At 37.7% G+C, this 26,783-nt stretch overlaps 1 protein-coding gene across 4 annotated transcripts in view; it reads right to left on the reverse strand.

The window, feature by feature from the left end:
- MBOAT2 (membrane bound O-acyltransferase domain containing 2) overlaps positions 1 to 26,783 on the reverse strand; it is a 96,011-nt gene that overhangs the window by 16,965 nt on the left and 52,263 nt on the right. For 2 of the 4 annotated variants that reach the window (XM_039568746.1, XM_019282186.3), the window contains exons 4-8: positions 19,252 to 19,347; positions 15,193 to 15,248; positions 7,166 to 7,220; positions 6,204 to 6,387; positions 390 to 582 (exon numbers count right to left, since the gene is read on the reverse strand). In XM_039568746.1, the coding sequence (XP_039424680.1) occupies positions 390 to 582; positions 6,204 to 6,387; positions 7,166 to 7,220; positions 15,193 to 15,248; positions 19,252 to 19,347 (584 nt within the window). Of the gene's footprint in view, positions 1 to 389; positions 583 to 6,203; positions 6,388 to 7,165; positions 7,221 to 15,192; positions 15,249 to 19,251; positions 19,348 to 23,748; positions 23,893 to 26,783 lie in introns of those variants that run through there. The other 2 variants (XM_019282185.3, XM_019282187.3) reach the window with 2 other exon arrangements.

Below are 26,783 nucleotides of genomic sequence, written 5' to 3' on the forward strand. Positions count from 1 at the left end.
ATAAATTTTAAAAAAGCCACAAACAAACAAAAAGAAAGATTTAACATCAGACCAGATTTACTACTAATTTTTTTTTAAGTTCATTGTTCACTGAAACACTGTCACTCTCCAAAACTCCTTATGTTTCACTCAGACTTGTAAAGGAGACTATGATCTCATTTGCAACACTCTCCCAACACTGTGCTTAAATTTCTGGTAGCTTTTGTTTCTCAAAAAGAGAGACACTATTCAATGTACTTTATACCTCGAAATACTTAAATGCAACCAGGTTTTCCTAAGGCCTCAAGAGGGCACTGCCACTTGTTAATACACATTTAAGTGTGCACATCTCAGATGATTCTCAGTACATGCTCTTTCTGTTATTATTATATTTTAAAACGTATACTTACCTAAAGTCCATGCAAAATAATACTTGGGTCTGGCAGCCATAAGAGACACATATAGGTAGAAAAACCTTACAGGCCATGATGCTGTAGCTCTGAAGTTATCATCAATGTTGTATTCCACAGGCAAAGTTTTTGTAATAGTCATGTGGAAGAGTAAGGACAGTCCACAGATCAAGAGTTTCTGTGCCACAGCTATCTGAAAATTTAAGATGGAGATTTTGTAAGCTTCATTTTTTTGTTTATCTTCTAGAAACAAAGGAAAGCTATAATCTTCCTTCCCTATAGAGATATATATATATGTTAATTTTTTAGTAATATATATACTAGCAACTTTAAAATAGTTTTTAAAGGAAAAATCTCTATTTTATAGATCCTCAAGGAATATTGTTATATTAATCAAGGTGTAAGCATCACTTCTCCTGGCCAACACAACAAATCCAGTCTGACTACAATGAGCCAGAACACCTTTTGCAACTCAAATTTTTTTTCTTGTCAAATTACTGAAGCAATTAAACTGTTAAGACATCATAAAACATATAATCTAGGACAAGATACTATTACTACTGCAGAGATTCCAAAACAATGGCAAAGCTTCAGTTTCTTTTCAGGAATCTTTGCCATAGTGCAGGTGTTCAATTGCTGCCCAACTCAATACATCAATCATCTCTGTTGGATTATTACAGCATCTAAATTCTAAACCAATTAAAATACTGAAATGATTTATGAATTTCAGCCCAAATTTCAGTCAATCAGTTCTAGGCAGACCTGTTTTCCCAAACAGAGTGATCAAGCTATAATGGGACAAATAATATGCTCACAGATATGTAAAAGTGTGTTGTTCAGGTAGGACCTACTCAGATTTACTTAAAACTCAGCTTCGCTATAACCACCACACCAAAGAGTATGCATTTTTAGTAAAACATTTCTAAGGTTCTATTATAAAACAAACAGAGCAATAAATGCCTGACACTGACTGTTCTAAGTCACTAGTCTGATCCACATCCCAAGGGCAGACACCATGTTTTGTGAAAGTCCCCAGTAACATACTAAACCAAGCACCTACAAAAGAGAAGTTGGAGAGCTAATTCATTTAAATGCAATTTTCAGGTTTTTATTTTATGTAATCTCGATATTTAAACATTACAGTTTTAATTTACATTACAATTCTACAGATACTAAACTTAACAAGAAAACAATCAATCTACTTTTCTTTGAAGCATCAGAACAAAAATATAACCAGAATCTTTCTGTCTATGCTGCTTCCAGTACACTCGCCCAAAGTTTTAAGGATAACATCCTGTTTCACTGAGAGTTCAGCTCCACATGTCTAGTTCCAAAATAAAGGGCAATTCTGTTCCACGATACAGAATGGAGCATTAAATGGCCAATTGAAAGCACACACTTTGGCAAGATACATGGTATCAAAGATTCACCCAGTTGCAGAGACATAAGAAGTGGTACAACCTGATAAAAAAATAGACTTGGAAAAGCTGTAAAACGGTGAGGGTATTTTTGGATATTGCATATATTTCACTTGGCTCATCTCAGAAGGTATTTCAGAGAGGATCAGGAATCCCAGCTATTTAAAAAAAAAATCAACCAGATAATTCAGCAGGCAACTACCTACTAATGGTTAAAGCTGGTGTTTAATTATTTGTTTCTACTTGCTTTCTAATAAACTTCATGTTAATACTTCATTCTATTACAAGAGTTCAACGTGAAATGATCTCTCTCTTTGCTGCAGCAGAGGGAAAGCTCAGTTGGCTTAACACCTTCAGGATCTTATATAGAAATGAACGTTCACAAAATCAGTTACTACTAAAACTAATGAATCTTTAATTCTTGTACGTACTATCTGACAAACACAAAAATTTGATATTTGTAAATATCAGAAGGCACCACCCCGAAGTTCTGAAGACATTTGCAAGGATTTAATTTTAACGCCTAAGCCATAATTAGAAGTCATGCTCAATTTTGCATGAGAAATATAAGTATAAGCATGAATACATAAAATAGGTGCTTTCCATCTGAAGATGACCACAAAGTCTCAAAAAAATGTTTTGGCCAGTTATAATATAATAAATAAATAATGTTATCTCTGTTTAAAGGCTTGCTTTGTGCCACTGTCTCTGTTTACCAATTTTTCTGTTAGTAAACAGAAATCATTCATCTGCCTATTCAATGCCAAATATGCTTTGTATTTCTCTTCTTAACTAAATTGACGAGGTGAAAACACCTCTTTTAAGGAAAAGCATCAGGGTTTCAACAAAATTTATTTTAAGAAAAAATAATGAACTCATACAAGACTCTGCCATAAAGTAAACTTTTTTATTTTAATTGCACTACTTCATTCAAGAATTATAAATCCCAGCATGCTGATACCATTTACAGGGATCAGAATCAGGGATATTAGTATCCCTAGAAAACTGTGATGGAGATAAATCTCCCACCTCTACAAAGTCAGGGAGCTGTTGTTTCCAGACTGGTTTAAGCAGAGTTTCTGAAGGCCAAGCCAAACACAGGCTGCAATGCAAAGCAGAGTCCTGCCCTGCCTCCACTCCTTCACTGGAGGTTTGGCTTGTGCTCCCTTAGGCTGAGTCAGACTAGAGAAACAAATCAGATGAAAACCGAGATTTTTGGCATTTTGTTTGGGGTGTGTTTGTTTGAAATTCTTTTGGTGGGAAAGTGTGGTGGTGTGTTGTTTGGTGGGTTTTGGTGGTGGTTTTTTGTTTGTTTTTTACAATAAAGTAGGTTCAGACTAGATCGAATTATCTGAATCAGACTACGACACTGTACACCAACAGCAACAAAATCATTGTTCAATTACCTATAGAAATGCATCTGGTAAAACATTCATTCACTTCCTATTACTTAATTAACCAGGTTATTAATAAAACCCTCTTTGCCAAGGCATAAATGGGCAATCACCAAATTGCACAGTCACACAGGAGGGTTGGTCAGTTTTTACAAGGATGAAGTAACTTGAAGTTTAATTTCATTTATTCTCTAAAGTTTTCAACATAGCAAAATAACTGTTCTGTTAAGGAATTAAAAGACCATAAGATGCAGGATAAGTTTGACCTCAGAAGAAGCAGGATATACAAATTATTTTATAACAAAAAGGTAAAAAGACCTGGCTCATTTAGTTTTGATGAACTAGGCGTACCTGTATAAAAATATCAAATATGATCAACACTAGGAAGGGAAAAAGGTACTTAAGCTAGAAGACAATGCCAGAACAAAACTAAATGTGCATAAATTAGGTGGGAATATAATTAGGTTGAAATCTAGATATCTAATTGGAGAAAGGGGTTCAGGAACAGCTTTCTAATTGAAGAAATAAGGGTAAAACACAGAGCTCAGAAATTTTAGAAATACATTACTGCATAAACACATATCATACATAAAAACAGATTAAAAAAGTAGGGAGGAATCTTCAAAAATTTTATTTGAATGAATTTGCTCTTAGGTTGATAAAGAATCAGTACATAATACATAATATTGGACTGTATTAAAGCACATTATTCTGGGGAGGCTGGTACCTCAGATAAAAATTATAGAGAATTAAGCAAGAACATTATAACCTGTAGGAAGATTCTGCATAATAAGCAAGAAAGCAGGTATCTGCTGACAGGAATCTTGTATTTTAAGGGTAGCCATAATAAAAAGAAACTTACAAAGACAGATATTAATTTCTGAGAGTTGACACCACTTTGAGCACCAACAAATGATAGCTTGCAAAAAGGCACAATAGGAGGGATATAAGAAGTAAGTTTTAATATGGTGACTCGATTCATTTAACATGCAATGAACACAGCAAAAGTACTAAACCAAGTTAACATCATGCAGTCAACACACAGTAGAGAGGAGGAGGCTGGCATGAACTACTTTGGCTATGTAATTATATTTAACAAGAAATGAAACTTACTGTAACTCAGCTCAAGGATTATTTTATTTATGACATTAACATTTGCTGATCCCCACTACAATTCAATTTTTTTTGAGTTACCTAAAAATTTATTCTTCTTGAAATAATAAAAAATTTAAAGTATTCATATAAAGTTAATGGTATTTAAACATTCTTCTAGAACAAGACAATATTTTAATTGATGCAGCAAATGCAGTGAAATTGTATCATTCATCTTTCTCCAAAAGCACACAATACTCACTGGTGTTATAAAATGCAGCCAGATTTCTCTAACACCAGTTGGGAGATGAAGTATCAGGAGCATAAACAGCTTCTCATTGTTTTTATGTCAAAAGCTAATGCAGCATAAATCACAAAAGTTTCAAGCATCTTAAGAGCAATTAATTTTGAAGAAAACCACTTACCTGAAAGAAGCAGCCATCATAGGTTTACATTTATTTCTATTGACCTTGTCCAGAGTACTAGCAAGATTATGTGGTAAAAAGCCAGGAAGTCCTATCAGGGCAATCAGGAGATGTGTGTCCTGCAGTACTGATATGGGCAGATTTGGTTTACCTCCACTCATTTGCAATAATTTTACTACCTAACACTTTTCTGCAGAAATAGGATTTTAGTACACAAGACTTTCCTGGGCCAAAACAATGTTTATAAACGAAAGTGTCTGCAACTTTGTCAGTACAACACATCAAAGCAGAGCATGGGCCATGTGATGCCAATCTACACAAGGAATTCTCCCTGTGTCTTTCATCCTTCCTAACTTGCTCCACAGCTCACTTGTGTGAGCTTACATGCTCTGTCTACTTGTGGAGCAGCTTGAAGTGTTCATCCTCCAGACACTAGTTTGCATTCCTGTTGTGCAAGTTACTACAACCACACAAGATGGGTAGAACGGAACATGCAAAGAGTCCTCACCTGCTTTGCAAGCATGGAAGTGGTTGGAGATGCCCCAACTGATTAGGAAGCACTCCCTGTTGGCCCAGCTGTGGGGCCATAACCTCTACATGGTAGGACACAACAAACAGCTAATGTGGGAACACCTTCATCTGTTCCACCAACAGCTGGTGTCACAACATGAGCAAAACATGGGCAACAGGTGCTGGAATTAGCAAAAGCCATCCATGTGAAGTGTTCCAGTTGACCCCATGATAATTCTGCCTCTTATGTGAGGTAAGAATTATCTTAGGCACATGCAAATTTAAATGCCCAATACATTACTATTTAAGACAATATGAAAAGAGTGAAAAAATAATAATCAGTACTCTGAGCATTAAACTAATTGGACTAAATTTTAAAAGTAACAAGTTTTATGAGCTTTTGATTTAAATTCCGGTCATACAATCTCTCCTGTAAGGCATGATGAACTGGACTATCTTCTCTACGTATTTGGTTTCTTCTCCAATAACAGACCAAAGGAAAAACAAGTATTATGTGGCTTGGAGTACTATTCATAGTGTTATGGCTAGTTCATCTTACTACACCTTCAGATCAAAATCCGTCTTTAATACCTCTCTACATGACTGCAAGCATGAAAAATGAAACTACGTGCATGACTTTTTCCATTTGTTACATATGACTGGGTTTTTATACACAGTATATGCTTAGAAGTGAACACGCATGAACTGTTTTAATTTAAAGAAGGCTTTTTACCATATAAACTTGTTAGGAAGCTCCAAATTAATCTGCTTTTATCCACAAGAGCCAGACTGGAAACCATGAAGAAAACCTGCCTTTAAAAAATAAGCATATAACGTTTTGAACAGGTAACCATTCTGTTGATGAATGAACTCCAGATACAGCTCAGCAGTTATGCCTGTAAATGAAGAGTGCAAACCAAGCTTTCCATGCAATGATTACATAAGCATCAGCACGGCAAGAGTCATACATCTTACATTTGGGGAAGGATCCGTTTGTTCATATTTTGTATCTTCCTTCCCATTTGCTTCAGACTGTTGCAGCTGGTATGATCTGCCTTCAATGAAAGTAATATAGTCTTTGTAAGAGCATAACGGGCCTGCCAGGATACCCATGAAATTACAGTTGTAACTTAAATACTCCAGTAGACTTGGCATGCGTCTGTAATTCAAAGACAAGCAATTCGTGAGATGGGTTGTGTAGCTCTTCAGGATTTCCACAGTAGGAAAAGTCATACTCCATGTTATCGCTTACTCTAACTGCAGTAAAAAGCACACGGACAAGAGCAGTTTGTCTGTCTTTGCAATCACAGCTTGAAACATTCTACACACAGCACTTCTTCCCAATCCATACTGAGCATTTTCAGACAGACCTCCTGAACTCTAATGACTCTCTCCTTGTTCAGTAGAGGTGTTTGACTGAAGCTGAGCCTAAGGAAGGAAAGGGAAGGCTGTTTTCCTAAGTGTTTGTTCAACTGTATTAAGTTCTCTATTTTTCCCTCAAAAATTGAATCAATAAACAAAGGTTTGTGTTAACTGGCAATAATTTCAATTAAAGCAAATGTCTCAACCCTCGCTTGCCCAAGAAAACACACTTTTTTCAAGTGTCCTGAATAAAAAAGGAGAAAAAGTAAGTTAAATACTGAAAAACAGAATTTAACAATGTTCCTTCACCAGCTACTTCACATGTGTACTGTTTACTAGTCTCCTATCTGATATGGCATTCATTTGCATAAACCACATAGAATGTTTTTTCTAAATAACTATAAAATCTACTCCTAGTGATATTTTTCAGAACAGATATACAAATCTAACTACAAATATACAAAAGCATGGATCTGTTTCTTGTACACTCTGTTTTGAATGTGAGCTGTAGAAATTGCCCAGAACATTAATAAAGCACACAAAACATCCCCAAAGCAGAATGTCTGAAAGCCTACCTTACAGCCAAACACCTCTGTGATGGAGTCAAGTCTTCATTTTTCCGAAACATTCCTAGGGAAGAGGACAGGAAAAAGAAAAAATAAAGAACAGCTAACCTCCCCTACATTAATTAGCTTCTTTACTCAGCAGAGAAAGCCTCATGCTGCAATGTAATTTCTCAATGCCTCAAGCAATTTCAGAGCTATTATGTCACATAACATTTTTGCTGGAGCTGGATCAAACAATTCTTACTGACAAAATTACAAACTCTCGTATCTTCAGTTTTAACCAGCAGTGCCTAAACCTGAAATCACATGGATTTCAGGAAAGCATTAAGACAACCTGTAGAAAGTGTTAAAAAACCAATTCTCCTACATTGGTCAAGACTTTACGGTCTGCAGGTTTTAAAAACCTTTATTTCCAATTCCAGAAACTGGACAAGCCCCAAACATTGCATCAGTCATTACAGTTTTGATGCATAAAATGAACACATTCCAAGAGAGATTTCAGCAATTCAAAACTTATGGCAGACCTCAAGAACAGCAAGCAAAGGTTGTGACTAAGGTCCAGTGAAGCAGGCACGGCAGTAAAGGTGCTACAGTCTTTTCCCTGAGCGCTAACAAGAAGCTCTAAACCCTGCTAGCAGAAGGGGGCAGTCCAAGTCTAAGTTCAGCAGCAAGACTGAGTTTACCTTCTTGCCGTATGTGGGTATTTCTGAAATGCTGGTGACCTATCCCTGAAAAATAGTCTTCAAAATCTGTACTCCCACAAGAGAGAAAAGTAAAAAATAAGACTTTCAACACTTTCATTTATTATGAAATACACTAATTCAGGGGAACAAAAAAAGTAGAGATCCCTCCTTCAGACAGCCCTGGCTAGTACCAGCCAGCACTGCCTGCCAGAATGACCACTTCAGCTCCTCCTGCAGCCTTCTCTACTGGCTCAGACATTCCCACATGCAGCCATTTCCTGCTGTTCATATTTGCATTTTTTCTTTGCCATTGCAAGTACTAAAAACTTTATTTTTATGCACATAGCTTCCTAAAGGAAATCAAATTTATGGGATCACACATCAATTATCTTCCTCCACAGCAGTGCTTAAACCCAACAGCCAATTTCTAACCAAGTTTGATAATAGAGTAGTGTAATATAAATATGAAATCCCAACGTGCTTTATGAAAATACTTGTTTGTATAGAAAATCCTCCTCCTCTCACAGAACAGTTGCCTTCAACCCCACTCCTTGATACCAGTAAATCCATAGAGGGGAGCCCTTATACTTGATCCAAGCATAAGGTTTCAACTGGAGCCAATTTTCTTTAGATATCAAAATCAGTCAGCCTTATGACAAAAAAAGATTGAGGGGCTGAGGGGAAGTAAAAGCTAATTTAATTCTGTGACTCATGGAAACACTTGTTATCTACCAAGAAGATAACACTGTTGTCTTAGTGTGACCATGATCTACACACACGACTTCAAAACTACACTTTAGTCTTCAACAAAGCTGAGAATACAGAGGGGTTACCAACTTCCCATCTCCTCTCTTTCAATATGACCTGGAAAAATGTCTCCCTCGGTCCTAATCCTTCACAGTGGAAAATCATCCCCATTCATACCCATTCAAGGCAAGAAACTGAAGAACAAATTAGCACCCTCTAACTTCATGCAGCACCTTCTCTTCCTCATCATTACATTTTCACATCTTCTCCTTGGTTCTGTAGCAAAGACTTTTAATCTGATAAAGGTACTGAATAAAAAATGTGGAAGGAGCATTTTGAAAGATTCTGTAACCTTTAAGGTCATAATATTACAGTTCTCAGGTAGTGAATCTCTGAATTTAACACAAACAGAAATTTAACACAAAGACTCTAATAGATGGATGTAGATCCCACCACATGGCTAGTGCAGGGAAGTGTCCCATACAGAGCCTTCAGTCTCTCCTAGCCTATACAATGCAAACTGACTAGAGCAGGAGCCTCCTTTGCCATTATATTCCATACAAGTATTTTATCCTTAAGTCAGAAAGAGGAAGCGATCACTCAGTGCGTCCAAATGAACTTGCATAAAGCCAGATTAGCCACTAAATAAAGGTAATTAGTCAAATGAAATACTGCGCATCATTGTGTGTGGTATGAAAAAGGAGGGAAAAAAACCTCAAACCTGAAACAGAAGAATCTAACCATTGAAATATGATCTGTGGTTTTGGAGAGGTAGGAGGAAAGAACTGGTCTATTTAAAACAGGTTTTAGTTATATACACACATACATATTAAGTCATTTAAGGCCCAAATAACTTTGTGAGCAACACACTTGCTGTCTCAAACATATTGCATTCAAGTAAGCCTCCATTAACTTTCCATTTTCCTTTCTCACTAAAGTTTCTCTCCAGCCAGCAGATTCCTTGAGGTCAGGTTAGTGGCTTTCCCTGTTTTGGTTTTTGTTTGGTTGTTTGTTTGGGTTTTTTTAAATGCCTTTTCAGTGCCTTGAAGGCCCATTTATCATCTTTGCACAGCATGCAAGAACAAGGAAACCACTGGATCTCTGTCATAATCTTGAAAGCTTTCAGGAAGCTATCATTAAGGTTTTTTAAATCATAGAAAATATACATGGAAGAGGTGCTCTTGCATTGATGCTTATTCAATATGAGATGAATTAATATATACACATTCAATATTTCCCAGGCCCATGGGAACAGAAGCCTCGCAAACCACAGCTGTTCCCTACCTACTACACACTGGAGATGAAGAATTCCCACTTTAGCAGCACACTGCTGCTAGGGAACTCATGAGGTTTTGTAACATTCCTTCGGTGATTATTAGAATTGCTTTCTCCTGTCCTAAAGCAGAAGACTACCGCAACAACTGCAGCTCTTAGTTACTACCAAATCACACAGCAGAGATTAGAGAAAATGGGTTTCATTGAACATCTATTACAGAGGTGACACAATTTAGTCACTCAGCAACTATAACTCCATTTTCTCATCTGTAAAGGAGGGAATACCTCCTATGTTCCTTCCTTGGTAAAAGAATTTTGTAAATCATCAGTAACAAAATTTTTCCCAAGTGGTCTAGATCATGAGGAAGTTCTATCTTTACACTACTTCTCTGGAGCCCATATCCTAATGGTAACAAACCCAACACCCTTAGGCACACAGCACTGTCCTGCCACATAGGCTTTATTATGGGATATTATGACTGCTTCTGTGGTTTCACTACAACAGTGTTTACAAACACTGTATCATGGCATCACCCCAGCTTTGTGGTTAAACTTATCCACTTTTTTATTTGTATGGAAATCCAGCTAATCAGTAACTAATAATGCTTAGACATAGGATTATATATTAATAATAAATACAGATCCTATTGCAGGCTCGGTTGCAATTACAGTAAATTTTGTGGTTCTGAAATGAATCACCAGCTGAGCCCAAATGCATGTTGTTATTAAAACATTTTAAGATCCAAAGACAGACAGACAGACAATAACAGTTTTAGTTGTTACTACTACTACTTTAGTTGTTACACTGGCAGCAACAAAGGCAAATAGCTACGAATACCCACAGAGTAAAATTGGAAAAAACCTACAAAAAAAGCAAGAAAATTTATAAGTTTTAATATCCAGAGAGCCAGACAAGCAAAATGCAGGCACAAAACTATACTTCAAGACTTAGAAGGGGAAAAATACAATATAATTCCTTTAACCACTAAGGACACGTACTATAAAAAAATAATTTGGTAACTGATACTGAAACAATAATCACCATGCTATCGCTATCATAAGAGAGAGCACATTAAAAATTAAAAAAATAAAATTAAGAGGTAATTGGAGAAAAAGCATTAAAAGGAACTCCTAAGCATAATAAGAAACCAGCAAGTTAACCAAAAACCCCCAAAACGGCACCACACAGCAGTTTCACTGATATAATTAACAGAAATATTAGAAAGCAATGTTTTTTGTCAAACAGCTGCAAATTCTTTGTTCTAATAAAAAATACAATCCTTTTTCTCCCTTAACTCTGTCATTAGCTTGAAGTATTGCATAAATAAATCTAAATCTTGTGTAGCGGGTTGAGTTCGAAACCGGGCAGAAACACCAATTAAATGTAGTGGTTTTGATTCAAAATATTCATTACTTACTTATTTTCCTTCTGTGAGATAAGAATTAGGAGAAAAGCAAAGCAGGCACAAACCTTAAACAGTTGCAGTACAATGAAAGAGCTTTATTACTAACAGAATTAAAAGTAAAGAGAAAACAACAAAACAAAATTAAAGTAAATTCCACCCCCCCCCGCCCCCGCCTTCCAGCACTTCTCTCCTTTTACCCAGCTCACATAAGGGATAACAGAACATGGGATGTTAGTCAGTGTTGCAGTTCTTGAAAAGTCTCTCTCTTATGCTTAAGGAAAAAAGGGTTTTCCTTCAGTTGCACGTGGTTCCCAAACTGCCACTAACAGCAGATCCGCCCGGAAACAAACAATCTGCTGTGTGTAGAACATCTCTCCCATGAAGAATTTCATAGTTCTTTCACACTACAAAACATGGGCCATCACATGGGGTTATTCATCTTTTTAAGGGTAAGTTATTTTGGCCTGCACACAGAGGCTTTTCTTCGCCACAAGTCTCTAACAGCCTCTCACTACTTCTATATAGCCTGGCATAGGCACTCTTCACAAACTTCATAGGCACACGAGGATACTCCATCCCCCCATGTTCTTCAAATGGATTAAAGAGACAAACAGTTTGTGGTATTACAGTTTCTTACCACGGCATGCAAGAAGGTTTCTTTTAAGCTGCGGCGCGAGAATCGCGGCACCGCCCTCTTTTCTCCCGTCGCCATTTCCAGCTCCGTCCCACGTGACTCACTTCTCTTTCTCCCTGACTCTGAAGCCGCCATGTTGAAGGGTGTTCTTGTTCGGGCTTTACGGTGGGGAAAGCCTCGCTCCCTCTGTGCTGCTGGCTGTGTGGTGTCCTCTTCAGTTCAGCACGAAGTGTGCTGGCTGCAGACAGGAGGCTCTGCCGGCTCCCGTTGACTCCGCCGGCTCCGCATGGAGAGGAGAGGGACCCGCCTGTCCCCAGAAGCCGCGCTGGATGGGTCCAGCTGTGAGCAGTCCATGGCTGGTTTTAGCTGCCTGCGGCTCTGGGACAGTCCCCCTGCAGCGACCCAGGGTCTGTACCGTGGTGCTGGGAAAGGGGGAAAGGGGCAGTGGCCCCGGCCCGGCCCGGCGGGGCTGGGAGGCTCGGAGCCCCCCCACCTTCCAGCAGGCGAGCTCCGACCAAAGGGGAAATCCCGCCTTTCTGTGCGGTTTAAATATGTAAATTGTGAGAAGTGTAATTGGTCTTAAAGACTGTCCATCAACTCAGGGTCAACCCAACAAATCTTGCCACAAAGAATTAATATGGACACCAGCAGTTTCCAAATACGTAAAAATATTTCTGCCTTTAGAATACACGTGAGATGCCAGGGATAGTCAGCAAAAAATACAAAGCAAATGTTAACACACTGACTACTCATTTTTGGCATTGCTCATTTGAGTAACAAGGAACTGGAAGGTAAGAACTATCAAAGACCAAAGTTCAGAATGTAAATCAGAATACATGAAAGGCGTACTTCAAATCTCTTCAGGTGTAAGTTTGTGATCCATGCAAACTTCTGAAAAGTCTGTATTATACAGCAAGCTTAAAGTACAGAATCACAGAATAGGCTGAGTTGGAAGGGACCCACAAGGATCATCAAGTCCAAATCCTATGCAAACTTGCATTTAATTTCCCTGCTTAAAAGAAAAAAATCCCTTACAATGAGAGCACAGGAGTGTAACTGTTACAGGGGTAGCTGTTATTGTTTATGGGATTCCACACTAGCTTTCAACTTGGAATCAAGCATATCCACTTAGCTAGACAGATACTTGAATATGCAGCATGAGTGAGTGCCCTCTCTGGTTACATTCAGTTCACTCCAGGACCTTCAAATGAAACCAGCTGAACACAACAAACTGGCTGCCACGGAAAGATCAAGTCCAGAAGACTGGCCTTTACCACAAAACCAACCTAGCTACAACCGGAATCTTGACGTTTACCAGGAACTTCCAACACACCAACACTTTTTTTTCAGCTGTTTATTTTCATTACTCTCCTTGGATGTACTGGTAAAAAATGAGGGAGGAAAATAAAGTAATTGGTGATTAATATAGCCAAGCTGATGTGACTAGAGGCTCAGTGTGCCATTAATCACTTAGTAGAATGATTTTCAACATTATCTCCTCTCCCATCAGTATATCTCTAAGTAATTTCCAGTGGAAGCATGGACCTTTGTACAGTGAACAAAAGCTCACTGAGAGCAGGGCTTGTTTTCATTAACTTTTCATGAAGGATCCCTTTTAGGCTAAGGTTAAAAAACTTTGCTTTAATGGAATCTTAGTCTTCCCTGTATTTCTTTTCTTAGCATCTCCTGACACCAGACTATCAGTTGCTCCTGAATTCACACTGGTCACATCAACTTTTGAAAGTCATGTTCACACTGCAACTGCGACATCCAGCTCAAAGATTCTGCTGAACTGCAGACACAACCAGAGAGAAATCTTTCCAATATACTGTTAGCTACTCCACACTGGCTGACAAAGACTTCTGAGGTCAACAAGGAACAAAATTTCAAGACTGATACTGAAAATTCAGTGGAATCTATACAGAAATACGAAAGAAAATACAAATTATCTGAAAAATCTAGTCTAGTTCATGAAGAAAGTTAACAATAGCGCTGACTAAATGAAACATTTGTTTCAAGATTGCCAGGAACACTCACATGCTTGTTCCATACCACCACTCCACTACTTGTGCATGATGTCAGCAAATTCAGAATAGCTCTTTCCCCTAGCAAAATAATAGTAAGAAGAAGCATTCCTGCTTGATACTAGAACTATTACTTCCTTATAATAACCTGTTTCCACTACACTACTGTTTACACAACTACACTGTTGTGTACTCCGTACTTCAGTTGATTATAGCTTGCAAGATTACTGCTTCTGAATGTATTTTCTCTGGAAGTTAAACATCAACATCTTTAACCAACTAGATATGCCTAGCATTATTTATTTTCATTCATGCAAAAATACTTTAAAAAGGTCTTTTCCCAACTTTTGATATTCTGAATGTTGTTGCCTACAGGCTTCTCTAGACAATACCACTTAACAAGAATGGGAAAAAATATGAAACATCAACAGCACCAAAGCTAGGATGCATATGAGACAAAAGCACATTGAACTTCATGCACAAGGTTAATAAACAATTTCAGAACAGCAGGTGTCCTGATTCGGGTGTCTGGAGCTACACTCCCAAATCTTCAACTGGACAGGTTTATTAGATGACATTTTCAAACTTCAAAATGAAAATTACTCCTTTGAATTTAAAGGTAACTAAAAACCTAGCCACCCCTACCCACAAAAGCCAACATTAGGATTCTTTGTCACAACTAGGGCCCCCTTATCTGATGGATACATCTGACAGGAGAGAAGACAAACATAATTAGACAATCTCCCTGTTCACAGCAATATGTTAGCAGTGAGTGTAATTATGATACTAAACAAAGTGAAACCCTCAAAGGTTTTATAAAAATCAGCGTACATGGCACAAACTAGGGCAGTACTCAAGAATTAACATTTTAAAACTAAAGGAGTTCCACAACTGAAATTACATGTGCTTTTTCTATCCACCCATCAGCAACAGAGATATCTGAATCAGGAAGTTCTTTAGTTAACTCTCACAGTCAATACCCTAGCCCAAAACAGTATCAGTGGTCTTTAGACACTGACTCTAGCAGTGTCACTGGTCTTCTGAAAAGTCATATCTTCTGTACAGCGTCAGCATTTTTAGAGCTTCTGTAGAGTCCAAGCAACATTTATCAGTACTTTCATTAGTAAGCATCAAAAGAAACAATTGAGACACAAAAATTTATTTTGCCTTGAAATAACAAAACTGGTCTAAAGTAATTCACTGAATCATCATGAACTTTCCTTAAATTTATTTTGTATGGAAAATTAAACACAGTGAAAAATCTTACCATCATGAATCTCAAATGCCAAACTAGTGATCTTCTGTGTAATTATCATCATCGGACTGTTACAAAAAAAAAGGAAGAAAGAATAATTTAGATACAAATTCAGGATTTTCTTTCACATATAAATACCAGGGGAAGTTTATATTGGGAGTCCCGGTTAACTACTCCAAGCTGGAAGATCTTCAATGCAAGGACAAGGTGATTAGTTTTTTAGCTCAAACCACTACAGTTTTCAATGCAATGAGAAGAATTAAAGCCTTAAATGTAGTATTTGATAACACCTGTCTTTTATTGCTGCATTAGGTTGTACAAATATAGCCAAAATGTTTCACATGTATTTTCTACTAACATAGTTGTTTTGGTTTTTTTTTTACAGTGAGAAGAGTAAATAAAAAAGGACAGTAAGATCAATTTATATTCATTTTAAGTTTCAGTAGCAGTAAACAAAGGACAAGAAAACTACAGCAAAGTTGAATATTAAAGTAAGTTATTTAGCTATGCAGACCACTTCCATGGTTTCTACTAACACCTGATCCTATGTTTGCTTTTTCCATTGAGAATTATTTTTTGCTTCAAGTAAACATATCTGGCAAAACAAAAACCCAGCATAAGTATGCTGGCTCCAACAGAGCTCACTTTGTTCTGAATTTGGTACACTTGAGTGAATCTTAAACTGTCCAAGAAATATTCTGCCCTGGCTAGCCAAATCAGTTTTGTACTGAGAAATTATACCATTTTCCTAGTATCTAAAAGCTTTTGCCTGATGTGAATCTCAATATCACAAACCCCCTCCCTGGGGTAGGGAAGGGATAGGGAATGCAAAAAGTAAACTACTAGAATTTAGAAATTTAACTTTGAAATCAGATCTCAAAAAACATATCAGGAACTGTATTTACCTAGAAGTATCTAAGCTGGAGACAAAAAAAAACCCAAGCCAAAAAAATAACAACAACCAAAAACAAACAAACAAACAAAAAAAACAAACAACAAAAAAACCCCCAAAAACAAACAAAAGCCTCCCACAATAAAATAATCATACTGTACAATGGGCAACTCATGTCTTGAGTGCACTTGGCATTTTTATAACACATTAAGTTGGCACAGAACTACAAATCCAAAAGCCACCAGGTCCTCCTTCATTAACAGGGCTACACCAGTATTTTTGCCATATGGTTCAGTCCATCAAACTGATAATTTTTTTTTTTTACGTAATGGTTAAAATTGGTTTCAAAGCACACAATTATTTCCAGTCCTCAAAATGTAATTGGGGGAAAAAAATTTCTACTGTACCAAAAAATTTCTACTGTACTGTACCCCAAAATCCTGGTATCAAGACTAGAGTGACATGCAAGGGTCATAAAGGAAGAAGACTAAACAGGAACAGATACTCTGGTAAATCCCTCATACCTCTTTCTAGCATTTAAGCTGTAGACCTGCCTGGTGCTGGCAGAAATCCCCAACTGACTCTAAATATAATGGGTTTTCTTTCTGTAGGCAGACATGTGACAGCATGGGTCCTGCCTGGTGGAAGGATGAAGTCCAGGAGGATCTCAGTCAGCCCTTGCATTCATTCCAGATGATAAATCTGTCATTGTTATCATAGCAGACCCTGGTATTCTCATTTTGTTGATTTTTTTTTTTTTTTCTTCCCTCCTGAAGTGGCTATTCCAGTATCATCAAATATTTGGCTGAGGAGCAACAATCTAGAGACTAAAAGAGGAAGAGTCCTTCCTGGCACAGTGAGGCTGTGAAGTAGGATTTTAACAATCCCTTTTAGGTGCTGGCAGAAAGGCAAAGGAGGCAGCTGGGATCTGTTAGTACTGCAGGCAGGACCACACAGCTCTCCACAAGCAATTGCATCTCCAGCATGAGGTGCCCTCAGCTTTCTCCACTGTCAGTGCAACTGAGACCTTCCTTCAAATTTTGAGCAGATTTTCTCAGCTTGGGCACCCCAGACAGGCACTGCATGCCAGGAGAAATATCTAGGTAAACACACATTCAAAGCTCTTTTGGGGCTAACCACTATATGAACCCATGCCAACATCTTTAGAAGAACTTGCTCATGCTGGAGTTCAATAGCTGGTTATGCAACTTTAGTTACTTTCTTGATCTTACTTTTTCCTTTCCCAGAACCAGAGAAAGTTTTCTTTCTCTCCCTGTTTTGGAAGTAATCTCTGTCTCGTGTCAAAGGAGCATATGCAGTGTATGCCAGAGATTTAATGTGATATGCATACATCAAGCTCCCAAGTTGGTGCATGAAAGGGTGGTTTAAATCTGCCATCTCAAACATACAATCAGAATTGGATCTAGGCTTCAGAACAGTTCCGTCCAGAGCACAGAGCTCATAAATCATGGAATAGTTTGGGTTGGAAGGGACCTTGAAGATCATCTAGCCCCATCATCCCTGCCCTGGGCAGGGACACCTTCAATTAGATCAGGTTGTTCAGAGCCCCATGCAACCTGGCTTTGAACATCTCCAGGGATGGGATGTGGGAATCTTTGGACATGTTTAGACCTAGCAGAAATCTCTGAGCTACCACTAAACCATCAGAGCCACAAAGCCAGCTGCTATCTGAAAGCAGTACAGTCACATTTGAGCGATGGCGTGCTCAAGCTCTACTAATTATGTTGAGAACAAGAACAACAAAGTGCAATTACACTGCTTCCAGAGTCAGCTCAGAGCTTAGATCACTGCCAAGGTTGTACACTTTGGCCCTACAGTGAAGTGGAAGGGACAGCATCTGGATTACAGTTTCACTACTAAAGGTGAAATTAAATTCAACATCAGTAAATCTAGTGTCTTTATGCATATGACTCTGTTGCAAGCTCTCATTATAGCCAGTGCAGATGTAGTCAATAGAGTCAGGGGCATCTGACAAATGACCCAGTTCACACTCAGGTAGATACTTAGTGCTGGGTCAGCTGAAATGCCCTCCAGGCTTTACTGTCCACATCGATCACATCTCTGCTGACTATAACTGGAACTTGGATATCTGGCTTGAAGGCAGACGCTTGGATGTAAGACAAATGTAGAAAGATGTTTCGGAAGGTAAGAAGATAAAGATGACAGAAAAGATGAACTCAACCATAAGAGCTTTTGGCTTCAGCCTACAAGTTAATTTCCTGGACTATATGCCTGTTCCCAATAAAGACTGAGAAGTAACAAAGCTAACAAGTACAACTCTACCACAGGTAATGTTAAACTACGAAGACCACTGCCACTCAAAGTATCCCTGGAAAGTATTTAATGCATTATTTTAAGCAGACTAGCAAATACTCCCCCATTTCTTTTTTTCCCCTAGAATACACACTGTCCTTTAAATCAACAAAAGCACTATCACAGTAGCAAACTTGTTTATAAGAAATGTTGTGCTTCACATCTCTGGGTCTGCAGCAGAAAGAAGAATTACCAATATGGTTTATTTTTATTTTGCCTATTTAATTCTGTTTTGCTCCTATACAGTTCACTATATATAATGAAGGCACATAGAGACAAAACTTCCTGCTTCCAAGGAATCTGTGACTACCTCACCATCCAGGTACCTGTCTCCTTAGCTTTCTCCTTCTGGAACATTTAACATAAAACCAAAAAAGAAAGAAGCTAAAAGCTAAATTCCATAAAATATTCAGATTTTCCTCAAAAAGTAGTATTAGACTGTGCCAGGCAAGCAAGTACACCAGACACAATTCAAGGTTCATCATGCTGTCAAAGATGGTAGCAGAGACTTTAAGGGAAGACCCAAAGAGAAAAAATTCCCACAGTCACCAAATCCTTTATGCCATTCAGACAGGAACAGGAGGCAACAGATAACACCTTGGTGGTTCTAACAAGACACAACTGTTAACAAAAATTCTCAGTTTGTATGATTAAAGCACAGTTACTTACATATTTGCATGTGTGCCAATTGCACATACATGCTCAGCTTTCTTCCAAAGTTTTAAAGGTCGACACAATTAACTGGGGGTGGGGGGGGTGGGGGGGGGGGGTGGAGAACCAATAAAAAACCTCCTGCAACAACAGATACAGTATCACTGAGAAGGAAAGATTATTTTTCTCCTTACCCAGAAAAATCAGCAGAATACTGTCCATAATCAAAGATATAGACCCTAGTAATTTGGCACACAGTGAGGTATCCTAAAGCGAAAACAAAGCAATACCTAGAAAGAAAATGGGGAAAAATATTCAATTAAAAATCATAAACATTTCTCCACTGAATAAAGTACCTTTTAAATAGAGTTTAATCTCCAATTATTTTTAGTGAATTTTACATAATAGAAATTTGTAATTACACTTTTATTCTGCCTGAGGGGTTTTTTGGTAATGTTTATTTTATGCAAGCATGTACTTTTTTATTTTAAAAGTGTGTAGTAGAACCATATAAATTGTGTTGTCATTACCCAAAATATTTATTCACATAAATAAAGCCTAGAATTTATAATTTTAAGCACCACTGTAAAAACTGGAAGTCCTATACAGAAAAAATTATCTGTTGTTTTTGTAGTTCAGAGTTTATTTTTGTCTGTATGGCTATAGAAGTTTGGAAAATGATATATCAAATAATTTCCATTGCATGTACTTCTATGCATTCAAAATTCAGTACCACAAATACTATTGCTGCTGTTTTTGAAGGAACGGGAAAAGGCAATTAATTTTAAAATACACATATTAAAACATAGCTCAGTGAAAAAGGAACAGGATGCCTTTTGTCTTCTGTTAAGCTGGTCCTGAGCAAATCTAAGAAAAAACACATATATGAACCACCTTATAAAAGTGTTATATGTATGATAAAATTAGTTTTACATACCATTTTCTCAACAACACACTAGTGAGAACTGATTTGATACCTCACAAAATCTGCCAGATATTCTTTGAAGTCCAAAAAGACAGTGAATGCCACCAGGAACTTAACTAATCCTTTAGGATTTTAATGTATGAACTGTACAGTCTTTATTTCATGTTCACAAGACTGATGTGCAATCCCTACAGCAGACCATATATAGCATCCAAAATCCAGTTAGAATGAAAATATTCATACAACAAACTGAAAATCACAGCCAGGACTGGATTTAGGTGAACTAGTGAGGGACACTGCAAGAAGACCTTGGAACATGACTTTCCTTTCTTTTCCAGATAAATATTTCGCAAAACCTTCTTAACATAAGGAAATCTAAGGTCTTAGAAATTATTCTTCAATCTGACAGTTGCTACACAGAACACTTGCAGGTTAACCTTTAACTGAAAAATGTGCTAGATATATACCATTTAATGTATTAAAACATCCAACTTTGAAATTACAGATTACCTCATATACCATTAAATTACATCTGTTTCGGTGAAAAAAATAGTTTTAGAGGGTCTGTTTCAGCAATAGTTTGTTTTCTGTTTTCATTAACATTAACAATTCAGAAACAGTACTCTGCTGGGTGACTAAGTGGTACAAAAGTGTTCGTAGTAAGAATACACTGGCACAAGTCGCCCAGAGAGGTGGCAGATGCCCCATCCCTGGAAACATTCAGGGTCAGGTTGAATAAGGCCCTGAACAACCTGATCTAGGTTGAAGATGTTCCTTCTCATTGCAGGGTGGACTAGATGTCCTTTAAAATTCAATTAAAAGTAATCCACAATTATATGAAATAAATATTAGTCATCATGACCAACATGGTAGGGGTTTCTCACAACATTCAGTTAAATCCACACTGAAGTCATAGTGCAGAAATGGGAGGAAAAAAAACCAAAACACCTAAACTTCTTGATTAGATTCCAAATTTCATTTTTCAGTCTAAAAAAAAGCTGTCTTCCAACAGAGCAGTAAAATTTACTGCTATGTTGCACTCTCCAAACACAGCTATGAATCTTAACTACCTTCCAGCTACATCAGCCACAGCTCCAAATTACACACCGATGGAAGACTGCAAATTTTTGATTGTTGAGTAAAACACAGGAACTTGCAACCCATACAATGCTTTTCAACTTCCAATTGCATCTCTGCATGTTAGTCATGCCACATCACATCCCTCGTTGATGAGAAATGTCATTTAATCAGGCAAAGTGCAGCAATACGTTCTCCCTAAAAGAAACTTAAAAGGTTTACAACAGCTTACATCATTCCTGTTGTTTCTTCTGCAGGTTTGTAGTGCAACTTGCTGATCATCCTAACTCTCATATAAATCCACCTCTACTTTAAAAAATTCAAAACTAACCTAAAATGCTTTGAGAACTTTCTTAAGTACTCTTAACTACACGTTTCTTACTCTCTTCAATGATTCATTCACCAAAAACTCCCCTTAGATCAGAAAATTGAGTAAAGTTTTGCAGAGCTCAAACACATCAAGTTTTACCCAACTACAAACTAATTACGGGCTGCACATAAATGCAAGTTTTAGCCAAGGCTAAAGTGTCTCCTCCAGTAGAAAAGCAATTGGTCTTGAAAGTCAATGTTACTCTATACTTGCTTTTCACTGAATAATGTTTTTGTGACCAGAAAGACAAAAGTATTTCACACTGAACATTAAAAGCTACAAGCAAGTCACAACACTGTTACTATTACAAGTAACTGTTAGACAAACTGACCTGCAAGGAACACTGTACTATGTAACAGAAAGGCACAAACACATTCATTTAGAGTATGTCTAATTCCCAGGATCTTTGTCAATACGACCTTACTGTTATCTATCAACAGCTGCAACAAATTCAGACATATCTGGGAAACACCGTAGCAATGGAGCACCAGAAAGCAGAACACAGTGATATGTTTAACTCCTGATTTAAAGTTTTAAAAAAATAAAAATAAAGCAAACAATACTGGATAGCCTATTATATAGAAGGGCTTTTCTTGTACAGGTATTCCATATTACATTTCAATTCCTTACAATTCTAAACTTCTCAGAACACTAAAAACAATATTTAATATGTTCTACCCATAAAATTCTATCTTTCCTTTAAAAAGAAATACATCAAGTAAACTACTCGATGTTTTTTAAAAAGTATATTCTAACATATTATAAATGAAGTACCTTAAACTGTACATATAAATATTACAATATATAGAAAATACTAAGTAATCAGTCTCTCCATGTACTTCTTTACAGAAGGTGTCTATCAAGAGAACATGTCTAATTCTATTTTTTTTAAAAAGGCAAATAAATCTCTTATTAGCAAATGAAATACATTGTCCTATTCATTATTTTTTGTCTAGTCACTTTTTGACAAATAATATTAAGCAACATACGTATCAGGAATTTTTACCTGCATGTACATATATAAAACCAAAAAGCTTCATTCTATCTATATGTGTATATATATACACACACAAACACACATGTACCCATATACAGGGTTCAGTTCCTTCCCATTACATGAACTTTCCTTTAGTCTCCAAACATCCTGATGGAATCTGATACACACTTCTATTACACTTTCTACTGCTAACATTGAGTTGACTCCTGAAGCACCATTTCTGCTAATGCAGAAAACTTCAATCTCATCCCTGTACTCCTCTTTTTTATTGCCCTCACAAGTTCAGCACAGCCAACAGAACATTCACACCAGCATTGCTCCTGCCTCCACCATCCACCCACCACCCACATGATAAAGGAGAACCAGAAAGAAGAGGTGAACCTCATGAGTTAAGCACAATTTAATAAGTGCAACTAGATATAATAATAAAAAATATACTAATACTGATGATAATAATAATTGAAATTACAAGGAGGGGAAGAAAGAGTAATAGAACCTAAGAGAAAAGTGATGCACAGTACAATTGCTCACCACCTCCTTATGAGGAGCAGATAAGTCCCCTTCCAGGTAACTCCCCCCAGTTTATACACCGACCATGACTCTCTATGGTATGGAATATCCCTCTGGCCAGCTCAGGTCAGCTGTCCTGGCCGTGCTTCCTCAGTTTCTTGTGCACCTCCTCACTGGCAGAGCATGGGAAACTAAAAAGCATCTGACTTAGAGTAAGCACTACTTAGCTACAACCAAAATGTCAGTGTGTTATCAACACAATTGTCACACTAAACTCCAAGAACAGCACTGCACCAGCTACTAGGAAGAAAATGAACCCTGTCCCAGTCAAAAGCAGGACACAGCAACCACCCTGCCCACCACATCACCTACAACAGAGAAGGACATAAAGGCTCCACACCAGTGGCAGTACTAGCTCACGCAAAGTCTCCATCCAGCCCAGGATCCAGAACTGTGTCCTCCCCACAGCAGGAGCTCAAACACAGATGCCCAGGAATGCAGATGAGCAGAACAAGCACAGAAGATGCTTCCCAGTCTTCTTCCACACTCAAACAATCAGCACCTTATAGACCCAGATGCAAGCCCAGCATCCACACAGTTTAATAATCCTCAGCATACTACACCTCTATCAACTTCTGGCTCCAATGCACACTCTCATCTTTACCACCCTCTGTTGCCCCAAATACACTTGAGAAAAAGCTGTTAATTTCTACATTTTCACCATAACTATATACAAATTTGATAGTACTGAATGAGCCAGCAGAACTACTTATATAAAGATTATGTATGTGGTTTAAAAGCAGAACTCCCACCTTTTACCTGCATTCCTCAGAAATTTTGGGTTGCTCGTTTAGAAAGAATATCCACAGGTTACTTCTGGAGCTTTGTATCTGCTGATGGCAAGCTGAGCAGCACACAGACCCAGGCTAACAATCAGGCAATGTATGTTATGTTTTTGCATAACAAGGGGTGGGAGTTGCACTTTTATTTTATTTTACACTTTTGGAGGACTCAGCATCTCAGTTATAAAATATTTTTTCCTACCATACCTATCTTTGTTTGCACAAAATACAGCAAAAATAGAACTGCGACCTTGACAAAGGCAGGCTTTGAGAGATGTCATAACAGCTTCTGTTATTTTAGGCTCTTCTCATGCAGTGGAAGGACAACAGCACAATATGCTATTTTGCTGGAAGAAAGCTAAATAAACCAATCAACGGAGGGTGCTTTTTTACCAGTTAGTTGGCACATACTACAGATTTAGCCTTGAAATAAAGGCTTCATGTCGAGTCAAGATCTACTTCTTCCATTATGTTAGGAAAAAATACTTCTTTTTTCTTTAAATGTGTAATTATTCAGTTTCAAAAGGCAGACCTAGACACCACGTAACATTATACTGCATTGATTTTTAGAAAAGGTGACAGAATAGTCTCTGAGTTTTCCCAAGCCCTGTGCTGAAAGCTGCTGCCTGGGTTTGCTTGTTTGCTTTTCTACAGATTATGCCAAATTAAAAAAAAAAAAAAAAAAACCTAAAAAAAATTAAATTCTTGCATCTAGGGCCAGAACTGAATTCTTATTAAAATCCAGCTATATTAATTTTTTTAATTCTAATTATCATAATCAGTTTGCATTGTTCACAGAGAGAAATTAAACTCTATACAGTTAGATCATACAGTATTTGCTCACAAAACTTCAAAGGGAAGAATGTACATCAAAAAAAAAAAGAAGTCCAAAGTGTCACAGCTAAACATCTAATTCTGCAATCATCCAGCACAAGCCAACAAAAATACTGATTAGAACTAGCTTCGTTTTGACTGTCTAAGAGCCACAAGGTAAGCTACTCTGCCCCAATCTAATGTTTCTACACCAAAAAGAGATGCGTATTTACACAATTCCTGTAGTATGGATGCATTGTTGACATACATAATTGGTATTTCTTAGAAAATTTATTAGTTTTATAACGTAAACAATAACAGACTCAGAGTGTGTGTGCCTCTAAAATACAAGCAATATTAATCCTTCTGAGCCACTCAGAAGCCTCTGATTCACACACTAGTCTGTCTCTTCTGATTACTTCAAGTGGAGATCCAAAATGCATTGGAATAAACAACAATTAAAAAGACAAAACCAGACTGTCTGTGAGCCCATTTCCAGAGAAGGAAACATTCATACCATCATGCTTTGGTAATAAGCAATCTGGCTATCCTATTCCATTCATTTTCCACCCTCAGCTGAAGATTTTTGGGTCTGACAGCCATTTTAAGGCACATTTAACAAGTGGGCAGAGTTCTCCAGCATTTAGATCCAACAACAGCCTGACACCACACAGGGCAGGAGGGCTGCACATGCCTCCAGCAGCACTTGCTCGGCCTGCCGCCACTGCAGTGCTGAGCCCTGCTGAGCTGGTCCACACCAGGCCCACACCCTGGCATTGGAAGCCCCACACTGGGTTTGTTCAGCCAGTAGAGAAAATGCCATCCAGACCCATGGGTTTCCTGCATACAAACACACAAGGCTGGGGACATGAAGATTCATTAGCTCAACTGTCCCAGAACTATTTGTGACCGTTTGACTGTTTGTTTACTGGAGATCAGCTGCTGACATTATCACTTTACTAATGTATTTTGATGTTTTGCCACCTAATGGCAACATAATGGCTTAGTAAAGTAAATCTTTACCAAGCTAAATTAAATTATCATTCCAGTTATAGCTACAGGCTATATTCCAAATGCAACATTAATACATGACAAATGCAACACAGATATTCCCACCAAAAATGCATGCAAAACCACTTCAGACCTTCTACACACTCCCTAACTTTACATTCTCTTGCTTTCCAACCTCTCACCCTGCTCTCTTCAATTCTGGAACACCTCAAGGACAAGGAGACCAGCTTCAGACTCTTGTAAATTGGAGAAACATCTACAACAGAAGACAGGCAGGAGGGAGGGTGCTTTCACGTCTTCCCTGGAACGGAAGAAATGTATTGTGCGATATATTCCTCCTGTAAGACCCCAAAAGGAACACAGAACTAGGAAGAGTGGAAATAGAAAACTTGATTTGATCCCCTAGAAAACTCAAAGCTGAGAGCTGAAGTTGACTATGTCCAAAACTGTAATGTTAAACTAAGATGAGACATGAGGGGTCACCTAAGTGCTCTCTCACTTGAAAATCCACACTGTGTCATATCAACCCCTATTTCTGCAATCACTTGAAAGTATAACAGTAAACAATGCAGGTAAGAGCACAAAGTCTGACCTTTGCATTTTAGAAAGTTGACAGTAGTATAGAGCACTTAAAAACACAAAGAAGAAAGCCTAACAGCTTCACAACACAAAATCTGTATAAGCAGATGCTGGAATCTACCTTACAAAGCCTTGATGAAGGAAGCAGAATCTTGAGATCTTCTAACAAAAATGAGTACTCATAACTCAGAAAACAAATAGCTGACATGCTGGTGCTATGAATTTTCATCTGTTCACTCATTTTTCTACATAATATTTGCCTAGGTATAGGATGTTTCAGCATCACAGCATGCAAGCAATTTTATGCTTCCTCTTTCTTCTATGTGATACATAAGTAACTTTTCTTCAAACACCAGAACTGTGCCCAGTATCATTAATTTTGCAAACCAGCAGAAACCCATAGACCACAGAGTCAGAAAATGGTCTCCTAGTAGTTTCTGAGAGTATTTTTAAGGAAATAAAAATATCACACAGCATTGACAATAATGGGACTACTGCAAGCGCTATTTTAAAGGACAGGCCTAATAGCCATAATGGTTTAGAAATGGTAAACTAGAACCGCTAAACACAAAATATTTTGTAGGACTAAATAATTCTATTTC

The sequence above is a fragment of the Corvus cornix genome, chromosome 3, assembly GCF_000738735.6.
Source record: "Corvus cornix cornix isolate S_Up_H32 chromosome 3, ASM73873v5, whole genome shotgun sequence".
Classification (NCBI taxonomy): Eukaryota; Metazoa; Chordata; class Aves; order Passeriformes; family Corvidae; genus Corvus; species Corvus cornix.